The sequence below is a fragment of the Perissodus microlepis genome, chromosome 23, assembly GCF_051167445.1.
Source record: "Perissodus microlepis isolate ML-2025 ecotype Zambia chromosome 23, ASM5116744v1, whole genome shotgun sequence".
Classification (NCBI taxonomy): Eukaryota; Metazoa; Chordata; class Actinopteri; order Cichliformes; family Cichlidae; genus Perissodus; species Perissodus microlepis.
In genome coordinates this window covers 41,131,213-41,149,875 of record NC_140482.1, presented here as the reverse complement: position 1 = coordinate 41,149,875, position 18,663 = coordinate 41,131,213, and the positions used below count along the sequence as shown (strand labels likewise).

At 42.8% G+C, this 18,663-nt stretch overlaps 1 protein-coding gene across 1 annotated transcript in view; it reads right to left on the bottom strand.

Annotated features, from left to right (window-relative positions):
* Positions 1 to 1,116: 1,116 nt before the first annotated feature.
* The window catches only part of acbd6 (acyl-CoA binding domain containing 6), a 29,855-nt gene continuing 12,308 nt past the window's right edge, over positions 1,117 to 18,663 (bottom strand). Inside the window, exons 6-8 of the mRNA XM_084921409.1 lie at positions 17,257 to 17,346; positions 3,882 to 3,912; positions 1,117 to 2,051 (exon numbers count right to left, since the gene is read on the bottom strand). Of these exons, the coding sequence (XP_084777535.1) occupies positions 1,897 to 2,051; positions 3,882 to 3,912; positions 17,257 to 17,346 (276 nt within the window). The 3' untranslated portion in view covers positions 1,117 to 1,896. The remainder of the gene's footprint in view (positions 2,052 to 3,881; positions 3,913 to 17,256; positions 17,347 to 18,663) is intronic.

Below are 18,663 nucleotides of genomic sequence, written 5' to 3'. Positions count from 1 at the left end.
CTCGCTCACAGACACATCAGGGGTCCATCCTCCCTGCAGCACGGTCTACACTGCCCATCGGGCTACATGCTTTAGGGCAGCGGTCCCCAACCCCCGGGCCTCGGACCGGTACCGGTCCGTGAGTCGTTTGGTACCGGGCCGCGAGAGTTGAGGCTCGGGTGAGAAATGTGTGGTTTTCAGGGTTTTTATCGGTTTTCAGCATTATTTTGTTATCGTTTTGATCGTTAACTCGGTTTTCCTGGGTCTTTTCACGTGTGTTATGAATAAATCTTTTTTTCGGTACCGGTACTAGTTTTATTTTGTTGTATTTATCCGCGACACCTTAAAGGCCGGTCCGTGAAAATATTGTCGGGCATAAACCGGTCCGTGGCGCAAAAAAGGTTGGGGACCGCTGCTTTAGGGCGATGCCTGTAACTCTGCCTGTTGCCTTCATATTAAATCATTTTTTGAATAATAATTTTAAAAATATTTCTTCACGTCATTATGCGGCCGCGAGATTGAGACAGACATTAGAGCCTCTTAATGCGCGTTTTGTTTGAGTTTCCTCCAGCGTGGAAATACTACAAATAGAGAGGGCATATTCTGAATATCACCTTCTTAAACGGTAACTAATGGAAGACAGTTACGTATTTAAAATACAAAATATGAGTAACGCCGGTACATGTATTCCATTACTCCCCAACACTGACCATAGCAATGCGTCCTTCTTGGATTCAACCAGATCATCAATGATTTATTTACAGACTTGGAAATCAAGAATGCGCACAAAAAAATAGAATTATCCAAAAATATGAATCTAGGAGCGTAAAACGACAAACATGACCGTGAGAACAATCTGGATCAGGTGATCATCATGTGCAGGTTTCACTAAAATCCGACCCAACATTCTAGGAGTAACGACACCTGAGAAGCAGGCGCAGGCAGACGCCTCACCATTGCACAAGCTCATTGGTCCATTGGCAAGACGAGCAGCTCTGGGCCATGGCCTCACACATTTATGTAAACATGTACGTGGAGAAAGACGCCCAAGCGGAATCGGGTTACATCCCTCACATGGGGAACTCTAGAACAGTGCTTATGCTTTCTTTTTGAACAGATAACAGGAAGTCAAGGACGCAGATTTGCAGAACACTTTAATGAACCATGTGGAAAGCATTCCTTGGTACCTAACAGAATCATGAACAAACCACTAGAACAGACTAAACTGATTAAAAGGCCTGGCTGGTTGCAGTAGGAGTGGGTGATATGTATGGGATTCTCTGACGGATTTGGATGTTACACCATGTCGTGATGATGATAAATATTGTGATATCTTATAGCGTTTATAGATAAGTGAATGGGAATGTCTGTTTTTGCTTGATCTGGTGATGCCGGATAAATACAGATGCTTTAACACACAGATGCACACAATGTCATTTATATATTGCCAATATGCTGTCCAGCTCATTTAATTGCACCATTTCCAGTAAAAGTCTTGTAGCTATACCTTATCAGTTCATAAATCTGTCTTACAATAACCGTCATATCACCCAACCCTACTGTGCAGATAGTCAATACAGTATATAGAAGACTGAAAATACATGCAGTGCCCTTGTGTATTAAATTGAATGACTAATGTTTACAACCGTAGCTCAAAAAGAGCTAAACCAATGAAATCAAAGTCACCTCAACAATTTGGGTGGGGGAGAGGAAAAAAAAAAAAAAAAAAAAAAAAAAAGACACAAAATAGAAAACAAAACCCTTGTGCAGTCCAGGTCTACAGACTGTTAGGGCTGAAAAGGGGAAAAGAAGTCTCTGCAGGGATGAATGAGGGATTATGGGAAGGCTGGGCAAAAGAAGGGAGCAGGGAGGAGACTAGGAGATTGGAATAACAGGGTGGTGGGATGCAAGGCCGATTCAGCCTTTCGAAGTAGTGTACCCACGCAGGAGAAGGGAGATCGCACGGGAATCAGTGACCTCCTCAGGAAGACAACCTTCCTGGTCTGTGATAGTTGGGTCAGCTCCAGATTTCAGCAGCAGATCCACAATTTCAACAAATTCACACGCTGAAGCTACAAAAACAAAAAACAAAGTCACATTGGAAACCGAAAGAACAACATGAAATGTACGATATTTAAAATAAATATTCCGTCTTCCGAGAACAAATGCATAGAAAACCAATTATCTATCACATCAGTGTGAGTATCCTGAGTTTTTACCCCCATGAGGTTCACATGTGTTTAATGAAAGCTGTTTGATGGATTGCCAAAACAGGCGTTACGGAAACTCGAGTCTTCGTATGAATGGATGAATAAACGAAACACTTTGACAACTTGGAGGTAAACCGTTTCATTTGTATCAACTCGAACCACTGAGACTGCAGCTTTAGCAATATTTTATTAATAAATGAGTTTTAACCAAACAGAGTTAATGTGGTTGCGTTTCATTTAGTTTTAAATGGTTAATGAAATAATGAACCACTGTTGTGATGTGGCAGGTTAGAGTGAATGCGCCTTATTCCGTCTCCACACTGCGGGTTAATACAGTATGTAGAGTGCTGCAGTTAATGAAAAGCTAATCTGCAGGCCCAGGACTGACACTGGCTTGGACCTGAGCTTCCTTCAAACACTTCATTTCTGCCCCATTGACAATTTGTACCCCACTAAAAGGGTCTTTCCCCTCCCAGTGGAGAGGGGCGGGGGGCAGCGTGCACTTTCTTAACCCAGTTAGAGGGCTCCTTCATTCCCGATCTACCTCTTGCCCCTCTGACACACTCCCTCCCGGCGTCTATCGCTCGCTGCTTTTAAAGAGCAGACTCTGCTGTGCCATGTTCGCTGATGTCAGCAGCCGCAGTGATTGACAGCAAGGCCTTTTAACCTCCAGCTCAGAGGTGGCCGGTGGGAGTGTGCACGCACGGGATGCGATGTTACATCGGAATGCATGCGAGTGTGAGAGCAAGCCTGTGTGCATGCTCAAGCTGCAGCTATGAATGAATGTATGAGGTGTGCAAAGCCACAAGAATCACTAATCTTCCAGCTAAAACCGAGTAACAAAGCTTGACTGTTTCCCCCCCCCAGCCACACTTGCAGCCCTCCTCTTGTTACTCTAAACAGTATTTTATTTAGCCAGCCTTGTGTGTGCGCGTGCGGCGCGTCTCTCGCCTGGGCCTTGAGCTGTAAAAAGTGGCTGGCCCTCGGGGGAGCCGTAGAGGAGGAGAACAATTTATGGTGAGCAGTAAACCCTCAATTAATCACTTGCCAGCCAGTGTGGCCCTGTGCAAAGAGAGGTGGGAATGAATTTTCATTCTCTGCTATTTGTCTCTTGGAGTTCATCGCTTATGTTTATTAGTCATCTTTTTATGCCCCATCCTCAGGGCTTCTTCTGGTGAGTGCGGGTGTGTGTGCAGATCTCCAGTGGGTAATCCAGCATGCCCACTCCAACGCCACCAAGCACAGGGACAGATGGTGCAGCCACATGCACACAGAGGCTCAGAGGACATGGGAAACGCCCCTCAGGGACATGTGTGTTGGGGCACGAGGGGGTCAGGGGAGTCTAAGGACCACTGCTGATTTCCTCTGGGAGGTCTAGTGATTATTACACACAAACACACACATGCAGGAGCAAAAAGGCAGGAATGACAAACTTTGTGGAAAAACAGCAGAAAATAAGTGAGGAATAGAAAGGATAGAGCGGGAGGAGCAGGACTCAAAGACGATCAATTTGAAACAAAATATAGTCAAAGGAGGCGTGCGCACAAAAAACAAGCTGCTGTAAATAAAGTGAGAGTGTGCACGCAGACAACATGATGTCTGTGCAGAATAAATGTGGAATGAGATGAGCCAATTTGAAAAATAGGCACAAAAAGCTTTACAGCAAGGAAAGTGTTCACGACGCTTTCTTACCATAATGCAACGCCGTCTGTCCTTCATCGTCCTGTAAAAAGCCAAAAACAAGTGTTTAATTCAAAGGACCTGTGACACAGCAAAAACAAAAGACTTCACTGAGTGCACATTCAAACAATATCCACTTAACACAGAAATACTGCCAACATTTGGTGTAAGTTGTGAGCTGTCACTTTGTCCAAACTTCAAGAGGGAAACTCGCACCTGATAGAATACAAATTAAATATTTTTTGTGGACAAACGGTGCCGTGTTTGTGTTTGCCTGGACCAAAGGGGAATTATAAGACGATGAGATATTGATTTGAGAAACATGTAATTTGAAAAATGTAAACTTTCAGCTTGCAGGTCGTTTCCAGCTCTGGTTAACCTGAAACCTAAAACTCAGATTAAAAGGGAGCCATCACCCCCTTCAATCATAGCTGCCCATCCAGCATCAACCCGAATCCAAACCGATTACCGAAAGGTTGATTCTGTTCATCTGTTTTCAGTGGGCGTCTCAGCTGACAGCAGGTTTCCAACCTTAGTTGTAATGTTTATATGACCATTACGAAAACGATGCATCAATACTGGATTTGTGGAGTTTGAGTGGAAGAAAGGGAACATTTCTCACTCGAGTTTATGCTGATTTGGAAATTATTTTTTATTTATTTTTTATAAATTCGCAGACTATTGTGTGGCTTGTTTGAAGTGTTAATTAATAAGTCAAAGCTCATACAAATCAAACTATATGGACAAGAAGCAGGCCGGAGCCGTTAACACTGGAGTTTAGGTGTTCTCCGTCATTTTGCCACAGGTGTATTTAAACACAAAAAGCAACTCACCGTGCAGCCTTTAAACATTCTGTTTATTCTAAAGAGCTCGCTGAAGTGTAGCACTCCCCCCCTTACATTCAAGTTAGTTTGTGGAATATCTGGGAGGTAAGAAATGTCACAACCAACTAATTGCATTTAGGAACCACAGCAGCTCAGACACAAAGTGCACAAACAAAAAGAACTCAAATGCTGCACAAAAACTATTTGCTAGGAGCTCCGTGACACGTTTCCACAGCAAAGCCGCTCCTGCAGGTATAATGTGTAGATGTCCCAGCACCTTTATCCATATTATGGATTTTAACAGGTCAAGTTCTATTAACACTGGACTTTGGCTACATTTACATACATTGCATTTCACCCCTTTCATGGCTACTTTGTTACTCAGCCCCAACCAAATAAACCTTTAAAAGATGAGCCAGAAACATGCATTTAAAAAAATAAATAATTATACCCATCTCATCTGTAAGCAACCGTGTTTAACCTATAACATCAAGTGCATCATATCTGATACACGAGTTTGTGACCTCAGCATCTGTGTGATCTGAGTGTACGCTCTTTGAACAGATGATCCTTGTGGTCAAAGGGTCAGCGGCAGCGATATCTTGTATGAAGTGTTAGACTGAGGACAGCGATGGGGAAAATGTGTCCTTGCGTGTCTGTAGATATAAGACAATTCTGACAGGCACCATCACCAGGAGATTCAGTTTTTAAAATCACTGCTCCAGCCTGCATTTGCACCTCAGTGGTAATAAATGATCAAACTGTTGTCTTAGAACAAGAGCAGCAGTTGAACCAAGTGGAATCATTTCAAATAAGATTAAAATTAAGGAGGCTCTTGTAGCTCACATGTCACTGCAGTCAAAAAAGTTCCAAACTATTGTAAAATTATTCATTAGTCTTTCCTGTTTTGTTACCTCCTGTCACACCAAGCCACACCTCCCTCATTTCATTTCCTTACTTCACCCATCATCCTCGCCTCCGTTCGTTCCTCTCGTCTCTTCTTCAGACTTAATCCCTCTCCTCTACAATCCCTCATTTCCCTTCCTTCCCTTTCCTGTCTGCCTTCTCCCGCTGAAACCAGTGCAGAGTGATCCTATTGTTGTGTTTCTCTCCATCTCTCAGGGGCAGCACTTCAGGGACCTGCTGATTGGATTAGAGCTTTCTATTCCCTCTGGGTGGATCACAGAGAACAGATGCAAATCGCCACCAGCGTGGAAAGCGTGCAGCGGTTAACCCAAGACAACAATGCTGTCTGACTGCGAGTCAAATCACAACCTGTGATGTACTGCAGAAAACGTGTCAGCCTGAAAGTCTGGAGAAGAGCAGGCAGACCTGTAGCAAAATAGCTGCATTTATATATGCGTACATACATCTAACAGCAAGAGGGTCACATTTTAATCTTCTCGGCATTTTGTGTAAATAAGAAAATGCTGCAACCAATTTTCCCTTTAGTTCACAACACAGACAGACAAAGACTGAGCACAGTGGGAGAGCGGCAGATGTTTACAGCCAGGGCCAAGTGAAAGACCACGACGCACATAAATACAGTTATAATTAAAGTGTAACGGCTTTAAGCTCTAATCTGCCTCCAGCGCTAATCTGCAGTTTGTTATTCAGCAGCATAAAAGGACGCGTGTGCGCTCGTAAGTGAAAATATGTGACTGATAAAACACAGGCCAACAAACCTAACAATACACAGATGAGCACACCAGCGCACGTGTGCAGCCTACATGCCTCTTGCATGTTCATGTGAGGGGGTCAGCGGCCTGTCCTCTCAGCGTTCCCTAATGCCCCCGGATCCAGGACGGAGGCTTGATGGAATCACAGGAAATTGGATTGTCTTCCATTTGCTTTGGAAGCAGCCAGGAAGAGACACTCCTTCCCCCCCACAATACCTGCAGCTAGCATGCCCCCCTCCCACCTCACTCGTGCACCCAAGTTCCCATCCCATTATGAAGGCATGTTGCACCAAACCTCTGCTTTTACATGTCATCCAAAGTTTCCCCTTGCGATGCAGAAACGCTGGGCTGTATGTCAGCAGAGTGCTCAATAAAGTAGCTGCTTGCACAATGGCAGGAGAGCTCCAGCACTGTGTAGTGCATCACCCTAATGGGGTGGAGCAATACGTTTAGGAGCCGCATGGATAGGGATTGATCTATCAGTACACTTGCAATTTTGGTGAATTTAAGTCACACCAATCTATCATTTCTAACACACAAATAATGTGAAGCAAGATTGATGAGAGGAGGAGTGAATTAAGGAAACACAGAGATGCAGCATGTAGTCATACTTTTAAAAAGATCAAAAATAGTGTAACTATTCCAAAAGTGCTCAAAAGTGGGGAAAGAAGAAAGAAATCGGATATATTTTATTCTTTCATGTCTGTCATAAAGTACCAGCCACTCCTAAAAATATCAGCACAGGATTGTCAAAACAACTCAAAGTCAAAAAGGGAACAAATAAAAGAGTCTGTAGCTCCGTTTATCTGCAGAGGAGAAGGGGACGGTCAAAGATGTTGAGGTCATTTCTGTAAAGCAGTTTAACTCGTTTTCTTCAATGGATGCTGCAAAACATTCAACCAAAGCTAAACTTCACTCCAGGATTAAGAGGGGATCTAGGACATGTCCGAGGTGGAAACTCAGCTCAGCTGGGGAAACGAATGGAACTGCCGAGTCCCTGCACCATTTATCTTATATTTAGAAAACCAACACAAATAAAAAAGCATCTCTAAAATACTGATGCATATTATTAGCACACAATGCCTTTGGTCACTTGCATAAACCCTCATGAAGACAAAACACCATTTAGCACTAATCAGAGTTTGGTTCTTTTAATGTGAGCACAGTTAGTTTTAAAAGGGAAAACGTCTGAAGTGGAAACAGCTTAAATTCTTGAGCCAATGCGGACATGTCAGGCTGCTGCCCTTTTAAAGGCCAGAGGACTCGATATGCCAGTGGAGAGATTGGAGACCATTTCTCCTTCAGCTCTCTGTTCTAATCTCATTTTTCTGCGTCTCAGTAAACTTTCTTTGGGCTTTTCTTCCTCCGTTTCTCCGCCTCCTCCTTTTCTCCCCCTACTGTCCCTGACAGCAACATTAAACAAGTAGGGAAAAATGAAGAAGCAATTATGATTTATGATCAATGCATGCAGCAGCAGCTGCTGACTTTTATAATGACAGTGGTTGGGGAGGGAGATGGAGTGGATGAATGTGTGCGCGTGGGTGTGTGTGTGTGTATTGGTCTCCAGGGTGTGTGTGGGGTAGATGAGGGGTGAATCGATAGGCGGCTGGGATCATTGGTATGCAGATTCCAGCAGATAGCATTATGATGAGCAGGTGCCATCAATCAGAAAGAAGAGCCCAGACTGAGAAGCTGATCCTCCTTCAGTGGGTCCCATCTGAAACTAGAGCAGCTACTGTGCCACCAAAACCTTGGACTTGTTGGACAACTTAAATGCACAATATATAAATCATATCAACCAGCAGAAAGCCATTTACCAAAACACATATGCAATCAGCACTCAGTGTCCTGGGCACTGTGCATCGCTTCTACCCTTCAAGCCAAATCTATTCAAAGACACTGATTCTTTACACAATAAAGGGATTGATGTGCAAAACCTCTGATAAGTGGTCTGCTCCAAAAACAAGACGGAAAAGCAAAAATGCCGTGCAGTGCAAAGTTACGCAGATTAACAGCTGAATATACGTATGCTGATATTTATACTTTGATTTATCACCAGTTTGTGTTCTATCCAAATGAAATTTAACAGATTTGTGACGAATGATGAGCAACAAAAACGGACGAACAGCAGAAACTAAAACATGCTTTAAAGCAATATAAAGATGAGCATCATTGGATCCCTTAAATGTTTTGGTGTCTTTACCTCACATTAAAATATCCATAAATTAAGTGAAGCTGAAGACGTTACACAGCTGTGTGGCTGCTTTTGCCTTTGTTTGCTGCTGATGCTTCTGTGGACGTTTTTCCTGACATGTGCACTGGGAAGGCCCCCAGTTAAAAGGATCTGCAGACCAGGCCCAGCCTTAATTGAATCTGGGTCTCCTCTCTGAGCTGGGAGAGGTAACCTTGCCATTCAGTGTGTGAGCACCGCCGCCCACGGTCAAATTAGCCCCAACACCAAACTCCCTGCCCTTCACACCTTCTGCAAGTGTCCTTCAGCTTCCTGGGTTTCCCCATCTCTGTCACTTCTATATGTGCTATCAAACCTAAAGACATAAAAAAGGCACCGTAGATATTAAATGAGTTAAAGAGGGTTTCAGTGTGTCTGTAGATCTATGTGCAGTTTCAGCATTAAAGAACGTTAACAGTCATTTTCCTTCCTCTCTGCTACAGAGAAAGGCAAAAAGTCTTTTCACCAAATCTCCATCCACGTCTTCCCCTCCACACGTCTCGCTCCTCTTATGTCGCAAAGCTTGCTTGTTCCCATGGGACACCTTAGCCTCCATTAAAGCCATCAGAGAAGGAAGATGGGGTTGAGGCTGAGAATTAACATTGCCAGAGGCCCTCCTGCGGCTCATCGATGATGTTTAAAAAGAAATATATGAAATAAATAAATACATAAAAGAGTGTAATATGAAAATCAATGGGCAAGCAGTGGGGGCTCTGGCTGAGGCATTTGGAGTGAGGGACTCATAAAGCTGAGTACTGCAGGAGACTGATGGAAGGCAAAACACTTACTTTGTTTATTCTCTCTCCTCACCCCATCCCCTCCCCTCGCTGTCTGTATCCAGCTCTCACTCCCTCACTCTCCTCTCCCCCTCTGTCTGCAACAGTCGAGGACAGCTTTAATGCTCCTGACAATTTATGTGGACGGTTAAGAACGATGGAAATCAAATAGTTGAGTGTAGGCAAGGCCCAGTGAGTGGCCAATAAGAAAGAAACAACAGCTGATGATGGCAAAGAGGACCGTTACCTGCTGGAATGGCTCTTTAGGCTGGACCATTACTGTCAAGCAGCTGGCTCTTTTCTGAGTGCTCATATTATAGATTCATAACTGTGTCGGTGTCTGATAGGCTCTTTTTAACAGCGCACTGCAACAGCTTTTATTTCATCGAGTCCGGCTAATGTGCAGCAAGTACCAAATATGTATCCTATAACACCAGGTTACTGCGTGACTGCTAAGATGACAAGTGCTGTGTGACGGGAAACGATGCCCTGTGTGCATCCTTTACAGAGCCGTGCTGCGATTCAGGCTGGCTTGAAAATCGCCAACATGTACGAGTTTAGTTAATTATGGTAAAAGGACATCGTGGATTTAAATGACTTTATGCAAGAAAAGACAACACTTGAGTAACATCCCAGAGTCATATTCATATCTTCATAATCAGGTCTATAGGGAAAGAAAAAAAGCAGCAGTAATGCATCCACTCATCCAGGGTCAGGTTGTGGGGGCAGCAGCCTACGCAGCCCAGACCTTCCTTTCCCCAGCCACCTCCCCCAGCTCATTCGGGAGGGGGAAACCGCAGAGGCGTTCCCAGGACAGAGTGTGTCCCGGGTTTACCTCGAGTCCTCCTCCCTGTGTTATGTGCCTGGAACACCTCGCCAACTAGTCCTCCTACTCAGACTCTCCGCCCTCTCTCTAAGACAGAGGCCACAGGCGAGTGTAGGGTTGTAGACAGACCAGTAAAGTCAACAGCTCTGCTTTTACACTCGGCTTTCTTCACTACAGCTGACCAGTACAACGCCCATATTGCAGATGCAGCCCCAGTCTGCCCCATCAGATTTTTGGAAAAAAAGATCCGAGATATTTTAACTCCTCCACTTGGGGCAACAACTTGTCCCTGACCCGGAGTTGGCAATCCCCCCTTTTCCAGCCGAGAACCATAGCAAAAGTGGAAGTCTTTAGCAGATCTGATAAACCTGGGTGCTGGTGTCCCATTAAGGGTCAAGTTCAGTGCATCCAGTCTAAACATACCATCATTGCGCTGCAACCAAACCCACGAAGCAGCAGATTTACTCTCATTCTGTCTCAAATCTACCTTCTTGCTTTTTCCTTACTACTCTTCATGCCCATTGGCTCTTGTATAGTAATAAAACTAAGCATTTCCATTTTGTCTTATCCAGCAATACAAATACTTGGAAGTTCTGCTACACTGGAGATACTGTATAGTAGTGCCATCGAGCAATCATGCTGACTGAACTGCGACTTTGCCAAAAACAGCCCAATACACTAAGTAATGTGCAAGACAAATATTGGCAGTATGGCGAACCCTCTAACAGGTCAGTGTTGCATCACATTATCAGACCTCACTAGTGTCCATCTCACATCTTTGTTTACTCTTCCCACTTTCTGCCTTCACCTTATTGTGTTATCCTTTTTCATTCGATTGATTTTTCCCTCCTTACCTTTCCCACCTTGGTGCATTTTCTTAATTATCCTATACATTCTGGAGGATAGGTTGCACAATTATATGCACAGAAACGCATGCACACGCGCGCACACAATTATGACAAATATTGCTGGATATTTGTTATGACTGGGCTGACTGAGCCATTAGTTATAGGAGGCAGTGCTGGGAAAGGGGAGGGACACAAACGTGTAATAATACCTCCACCATAGAATTTCAATCAGCCCGCCATGGCGTGTGTGAGCGCATTCGCCACTTTGATCACACGAGCAGCCGACACCACAGCAGAGGACTCAGATCCATAAGGAGGTTTATGTTTTTGCTAATTCAGTGGGAGATTTAATATTGATACAGGTTTAATGTGCTTTAGTGAAAAATGTGCACAAACAGATTGTTCGGTTTGATTAAAATTAAATGTTTTTCAGATGTGCCGCTTGATTTGTGAAGCAGGGAATTGGCACAAACCAAAAATATTTCTCTTGTGAAGAAAAAGCAGTCATGCACTTCTCAGTAAGCTCTGTAATTTTTATTTATGCTCCATTTTGACCTTTTATATTTTTAAATTAATTAAACATGCAGCACATCCACAGCAAGTCGGGATTATTAAACCAAGAAGCAAAATGACTGTTTCCTGGATTTTGTAGATCTTTGTCACTACTCCTATAAACTTATTAGAATAAAGTGTAAAAGGCCGATGTTCTGGGGTCCACCTCCTCAAAAGTAAGACTTTGCAGGTTACGTAAAATGCATTCGCTCTTTAAATTCAAAAGCGTTTAGATCAGGGACCGGGCAGAGACTCAAATCCAGGCAACTGGACGGCTTCGGAAAATTATGTTAGAGAATTTATGAAGGAAAAATTATGAACACTAAAAGATGAGTGATAAATGCAACGTTTTGGGAGGTACAGGGGAGAAAAGAAATAACTGGAATAATCTCGTAATGAACACATCAGTTGCAACTAGTCTTGAAGCCTTCAACCTGTGGATTTACGCCAACGCAGTGCCAACATTTGGCATTGTGTGTGGGTGTGTATAAATAAATAACTGACACATTTTCCTTGCATTATCATTTTCACTTTTTTGACAAAGCTTTAGGTTACTGTCATAACTGAGGATCTCCGAAGCATGAGTGAATATTTGGCTACAGGCTATAATGGACCCTTGTGTATTTGCAGAAGCACGTCTACATTTACGTTACGACCCGAATATCATCTGCATCAGGGCCCTTCACCTGTATGTTAAGACAGGCTTATTAAAGCTGGGTGTGTGGATTAGTTAAGATTACACTGGCTTAAAGATGCATGACATAACTAAACATTTGGTTTTTCCAGTTGGGGCATTTATGAACTGACAGGAGATGAGCAGTGTAGTGTGGCCTGCACCTCTTGAATAAATGGCTTAAGCTCAAGCCAACATATTCTATAAGCTAATGTCTACATGCTAATAGCTTTAAAACAAATGCACAAAGTGCTAATGTGGAAAATCTTCAAAGATTATTTACAGTTCTTTCCTGATCTATGCAGACATTCAGCAAAGTCGAGGTGTCCCATGGAGACAAATTCACTGTTTGGCCTCAATAAATAAATCAACATCCACCTCAGTTTAAGTCCACCCACTCCACTCACTACAATATCAAATCAATGCATCCTTGGAGAGACCATGTCATTACAAATCAGCTATACAGACTTGGAGCCACAGTGTGCCCTTTCCAGTTTTACACGAGCGGCGTGCTCTGCCCAGTTCTTGGAATAAAAAAAGTTAAAAAAAAAAAAAAAAAAGGTAAATAAAATAAAACGTCTCAAAGGCCAAACTTCTCTCACACGAGACATCTGCAGGTCCCACGTGCAGGCTGCGTCTATGCGACTTGTGTGCACTCCAACCACCAATTGTAGGCCACCCAGTCAGATATTTATTACTATTGATCTCGCTGGTCCTGGCTGAAGACTTTTGTTCTGCTGGCTCAAGGCTCTGACCTCAATTAAGTTATGAATTTCTATCTGATAGACTGAAAGACTGGGAGTGCTTGGGCCCTGCCGTGGCCACGCTACCATGCTGGTTTAATTAGAATTAGCGGTGCTGCGAGTCGCCCTCGCTGCCTCATGGATCATGTTGTTTTAATATAAAGTAGAGGCGGAGGCAGAGAGGGATGGAGTGAAGGGGATGGTGGCATTGGCTGGGTGGGAGGGGAGAGTGATGAGGCGAGGGGAAAAAGAGAGGCAGAGGGACAGGCAAAAAGCAAGTGAAAGAATGCGAGATGCAGTCATGGTGCTTAAAACTTTGGCTGCATTTTTCCTCCCATCACCTAAACTTAATGCTCACTTCCTGTTGCGCATTGAGGCCCTGTTGGGTTCACCTGCATGTCACCTGTCTGTCCTCTTTGTTAAACTAATCCTCCCTGTGTCACCTACGCTCTTAGTAATCCCAGTCTAAGGCCGACATTGTGAAAGTCTACCCCGACCATTCCTGCTAGTCTGGACCTAAGCCGTACCTTCTTAACTCCTCCTCCACGACTGAGTACACCCTTTTTATAAATGTGTTTCCGTAGCAACCCAAAGTGTTGCTGGGAAGATTAAAGTGTTTGGGATTTCCACCTGAAAAGCAAAAGTTGTCTGTGTGTGTGGGCGATGAGGCTTAGCCGTGGGTTTGAGATTACAGCATCTGGACAGCGAATGACCACACGTGGGGCCGTGTGGGACATATTCCTAAACTTCAAGGTGAACAAAAAGAAAAGTCTTGATTGGGAACAATGTAACTGAATATCTGAAACTTGTTTGTCTTGCTTTGATTTATTTTTTCCAGATTAAAACTGAAGGAACCAAACTGAATCAATGAGGTAATATTATTGAGAGAACAGTGTTGCGGTAAAACAGTGAATGGTTACTGATGATTTCTGTTGAACGTTTTAAAATACAAACCAGTTGGGCTGACTGAAATGTTAAACCAGCCTGTGCTCAGAGTTTCCCTCTGAAGATTTATTTTGACAACGCTTGTGCGTTTGTGTTTAAACGTGTATTCATACGCAGCAGCTGTAAAAGAACTTTGCTGTCTTTTATTTAGCAAAGTGTGTTATGAATTTCATCAAAAGACACTATTTTAACACCTACAACTGGCAAGTATCAATTTTAGAACCAAGATCACGTAGGACCATTTTTCCCTTTCCCCCCATGGAGTAAGAAAGTCGAATCAGTTGGCATAGAATCAAATCTGCAAATGAAATAAAATATTTTAGTAAGGGACAAGATTGTTGGACTGTGGAGACTTTCTGGTATTCACATATAGAGTTCTTTGACTAATCTCCTTTGAGCAGACTTGGGTTGACCAAAAGAGGGAACTGCAATCCCAGAACTCATGGCTACAGTTTGCTTTTTATTTATTTTACATTTAGAGACCAATGCACCGGGCGGGACGTCTCTGAACAACTAATCCACAAAGGGTTAAGTCAGCAGACTCGCCGCTAGCTTTCCAGATTGGTAATATGTTCTTTAAGTAATTGCCAAAAAATGATTGATTCCAGTTTTTATCAAAGCATAATTCAGGTATTTGTAATACTAATTATATTTAACCTCCTAGGACCTGGCGTCCACATATGTGGACGTCACATTTTGGGTTGTCTAGAACAAAATACTAAATTTTGCTCTACAAGGGCCTGATATCCACTTAGGACATCATGCTGCCACTGTTCTGTCGAAATTTAAAGCGAATGTCCTCATATGTGGATCTCATTTTTCCTCAGAAACAAAAATCAAACCCACAGATTTACTCTGATTCTTCGTGGTTGTTTTTACATTCATCAGGTCCCAATCAGCCCAAATGCAAAGAGAAATTAAAAATGCTTTCCATGAAAGACTTCGGAGGTTAAATTTACAATGAATTTTCTCCTGTTTGGATCAATTTATCCCACTGTTGGGATGTAATGAAAGTCCTAAACTGCAATTTGCTAAATACTTAATTACCACCTTAGTATTTATATTAAAGTCTTTATTTCTCCTATTAAAATGCATTTGTCTTGCCACCAGTTGGTCTCGCTTGCTCCACTTGCTCTGGGTGTATTAGTCGAGGGATGCTGTGGAGGAGGAGCAGCGGGTTTTACTGCACCATAACCAGATCTACAGTTAGCAGGTGGCAGATCTGTGTATTCAAACACAGACAGCTACCTATTGTGGTCCCTCCCTGCCTTGATCCTGGATTAACTATCAAACGAGCCCTTAATGCAGGTTACCAGGGTTTGGGAACAATTCACTAAAACAATCAGTTGATTAATTTCAAACGATTTTCCCTCTTCTGCCAAGCAAATGATAATACTTTTGTTTTTAACTCCAATCCCCCCTCTCCTTTTTTAATCAACAAATTAAGCATAAATCATGTTTGATCTTATTTACTGGTTGCTCGGCAGTTGGTAGAGGTCGAGAAAGATTACTGGGCGCACTAATAGGCTACAAACAACCCAAACATGCCTCCGTTGCCCCTCGTGAACAACCTCACATTTCTTTTGTATTAAAAACACCCAAAACAAAGCAAAAACGAACCATTAAAACTACTCGTTACATTTTTCATATTACCTCAGTGCAACAAAAATAATTCCCTTACTTTCTCCACTCCTGAGTAAACCCCACGACCAACTAACAAAAGGATGTTCCAGCATGTTCTAATGGGAGGCATATTATTCTGTAAGCTTCACAAAGTGAGATAATTTGGCATTGCAACACAGTGGCATGATTTAGCCGACTACATTTTTCTCTGAGCCACCTCTTTGCCACCTCATAAATTTGCTTCCAGCAGCTCTGACACTGAGGTCCAGTTTCTTAATATTCAGCCTCCTGCACAGACGTGCTGCAGTACCTGAGAGACGAGCAGGTGGAACATTCCCGGTGGCCTGAATACATGAATTCAGGAGAGTTTGCGATTGTGCCGAGATACAACATCCTGCCTCTGAAATATGTGTTTGTTTCTATACCAGTGTTTCCACAAAGTAGATTTTAAAGACTGAATGTGATCAATTTGAGTCATTCACTAATGCCATCTTCATTCTGTTTGATTCAGGAGGAAGAAGGAAACAAATAAAACATGAAATAAATTCAGTGTGCCCAAATTTAGCCGATCCATTAGGACGACCTGGGCAGAGATTGAGGTTTCAACATTTTGACTGCTGAAGCATCTTCTCACTTAGATGTATTATTTTAAAGATGGATACATGACTGTTTTATTTACAAAAAACAAAAAAGACAAGCTTCCATCTATACATCAATCCTCTTCTGCTGTCATTATCCTGATATGCAGTAAATCATCAGTGAAGTGTTTTGCAGTTATCCTGCTGTTAAGTCTTTTATGAGCCATTTGACACAAATCTACCACCTCCCTGCGAGCATTCGAAACAAAAGAGCCACGCATGACCACAAAAGAGAAAGTCATTTGTGAAATGTCCTGATTATGTGGGTTGTGCAACGTAAAACAATTTGCCTGATTACTTCCAATTGATTCGTCCTTACAGTTAAAACCTCAGCGCGGGCTGTTGCACTGCACTGTGTCATGCCGCCATGCAGGGGAACAGGAGTAATTTCTCCGATGTGCAGCTGAGCCAGCTTACCAAAGCTAAAGCCTCCTGGATGCTACTAAACCTCAGGGAGCCTAAACACTAGGCTAGCTACCAGCTAACTCAGTCTGCTAAAACCCTGAGGGATTTGTCTGTGGCACAAAGTGAATTAAAGGTGACCTTCTGAAAAGGATGGAGAGAAAAAGAAAGAGGGGAGTGGGGATGCAGGAGATGTCACCATTTTCTTTTAGTTTACTTGCCCATGTACAAACGAGTAGCCATGTCCTCATCCCACATAATGTCAAATTCTCTACATGATGACCACATGTTGTGTACAAGTCAACATAGAAATGCATTAGATCTGAGGTCATCCTGCAGTTTCTGCAGAGCCGTTTAATAAGCCTCCCACAGTGTGTTTGCTAACCAAGCTTTGTTATTGTCAATAACTCAGCAGAGGTTTCATTTCTTTAATGTTAAAAAGGCTCCTGTGATGATGATGATGATGGCATGAAGACTGTAGTCTAATATTAAATGATCACAAAGATTCAGAACTTGAGCGTGAAGTAGAATTCTCACATCACAGTAACTGTGGTGATGTTTAGGCAGCATTTGACTTTGAAGGAGATTTTTACTATCAAGACACTTCCTTTAGAAAAGTGTTACTCACCTGAATGTTGATTTCTGCTTTGTGCTGTAGTAATAAAGACACCATCTCCTTGTGGCCTCTGTCACAGGCCCAGTGCAGGAGAGCCCGGCCCTGCAAAAATAAGAAATAATTGGTGTACGATAACATCAAAGACATGCAGGGATGACCAAACTTCCAAAGCCAAGATGTGTTTTAACTAGCGTGACGCTCTCAGTGTCATGTCTGGTCAGACCAAATCAAGCAGGCTTGATACAAAGACACCTCGTCACCTCTCCTCCTTCTCTACCTCAAAGAAGAAAAATAAGCCAATCGAGCTTTACAACACGTTATGAATGCCCATTCAGAAATCAGAGCCTTTGGACCGGTCCATAATGAGCAGAGTATAAAGTGATGAGCATACAAGTGTTTGTATGAGGCCAAACTTGTACACGGTTGAAGCAAAGTCCAAAGACTTCCAAGGCAAATTGCAGAATGCTGCAAAGGTTGATTGATGCGACGCTGTGCACAAAACATGAGTAGCCTCCCTTCTCTCCCTCCCTTTCTCACACTCATGCACCATCCTCTCCTTAGGTCCAAGATCCTGCTCTAATAAAACCACACAACCTCATTTTTCAGTGAGGCCAATTAGGTAAAGCTAACTCTCCGAGTCCAATTCTGTTGCTTAAATTATATTGATCACCACGGCTGCATGTTAAAATGGATACTTGTAAGCTGGGCTGGAATACCAATAAGTTGGCCTCTCTCTCCCGCTCTCAGGTGTGCTTCTGCTGACTGTTGCCCACATTTTCACTGAAGACCAAAGTGTGCAGGTTCCAGTGGGACATTACACAAACTCTGCAACTCCAAAGTTCAGATGCAGTTTGTCACTTATTCTAATCAAGAACCGTGCTGTGAAGACTGAAGGACTTTAACAGCACACAGTATTTGTTCCAAACTGGATGTGAAATAGCCACAAGAGTATTTGTGCAGATCATCATGGCAGCACTGGATATTTAAGTTCTGTCATAATCACAATATGAATATTTGAGTTAAATTGTGGCCAAAAGTCAAAATTACCATCAACAAAAAAAAAAACAAAACAATTTTAAATTTCATTACTTTTTCCCCAGAAACCTCAAAGCGACACCTTTGATCATGGCTAATATATTACTATTGAAGAAGGTAACCCGCATTTGTGCTGGCGCTCTGCTCTGATAGGTCAAAGTGAAAACTTTTCTGGAGACTGTAAGTGCACCTCTGCAAAAAAAATAAAAGACATTAGCAAAGGAAGCAGAGAGACAAAAAAAAACATGCATACATTTGCTTAAGTCCTCCATCTCATCCTCTTTTATACACTTACTCCCAATAAACACCTATTGCATATTTGAGTACACAAACCACAGTATCCAAAACATTTACCCCACTGCCCCAGCAGCTAACACAACAGAG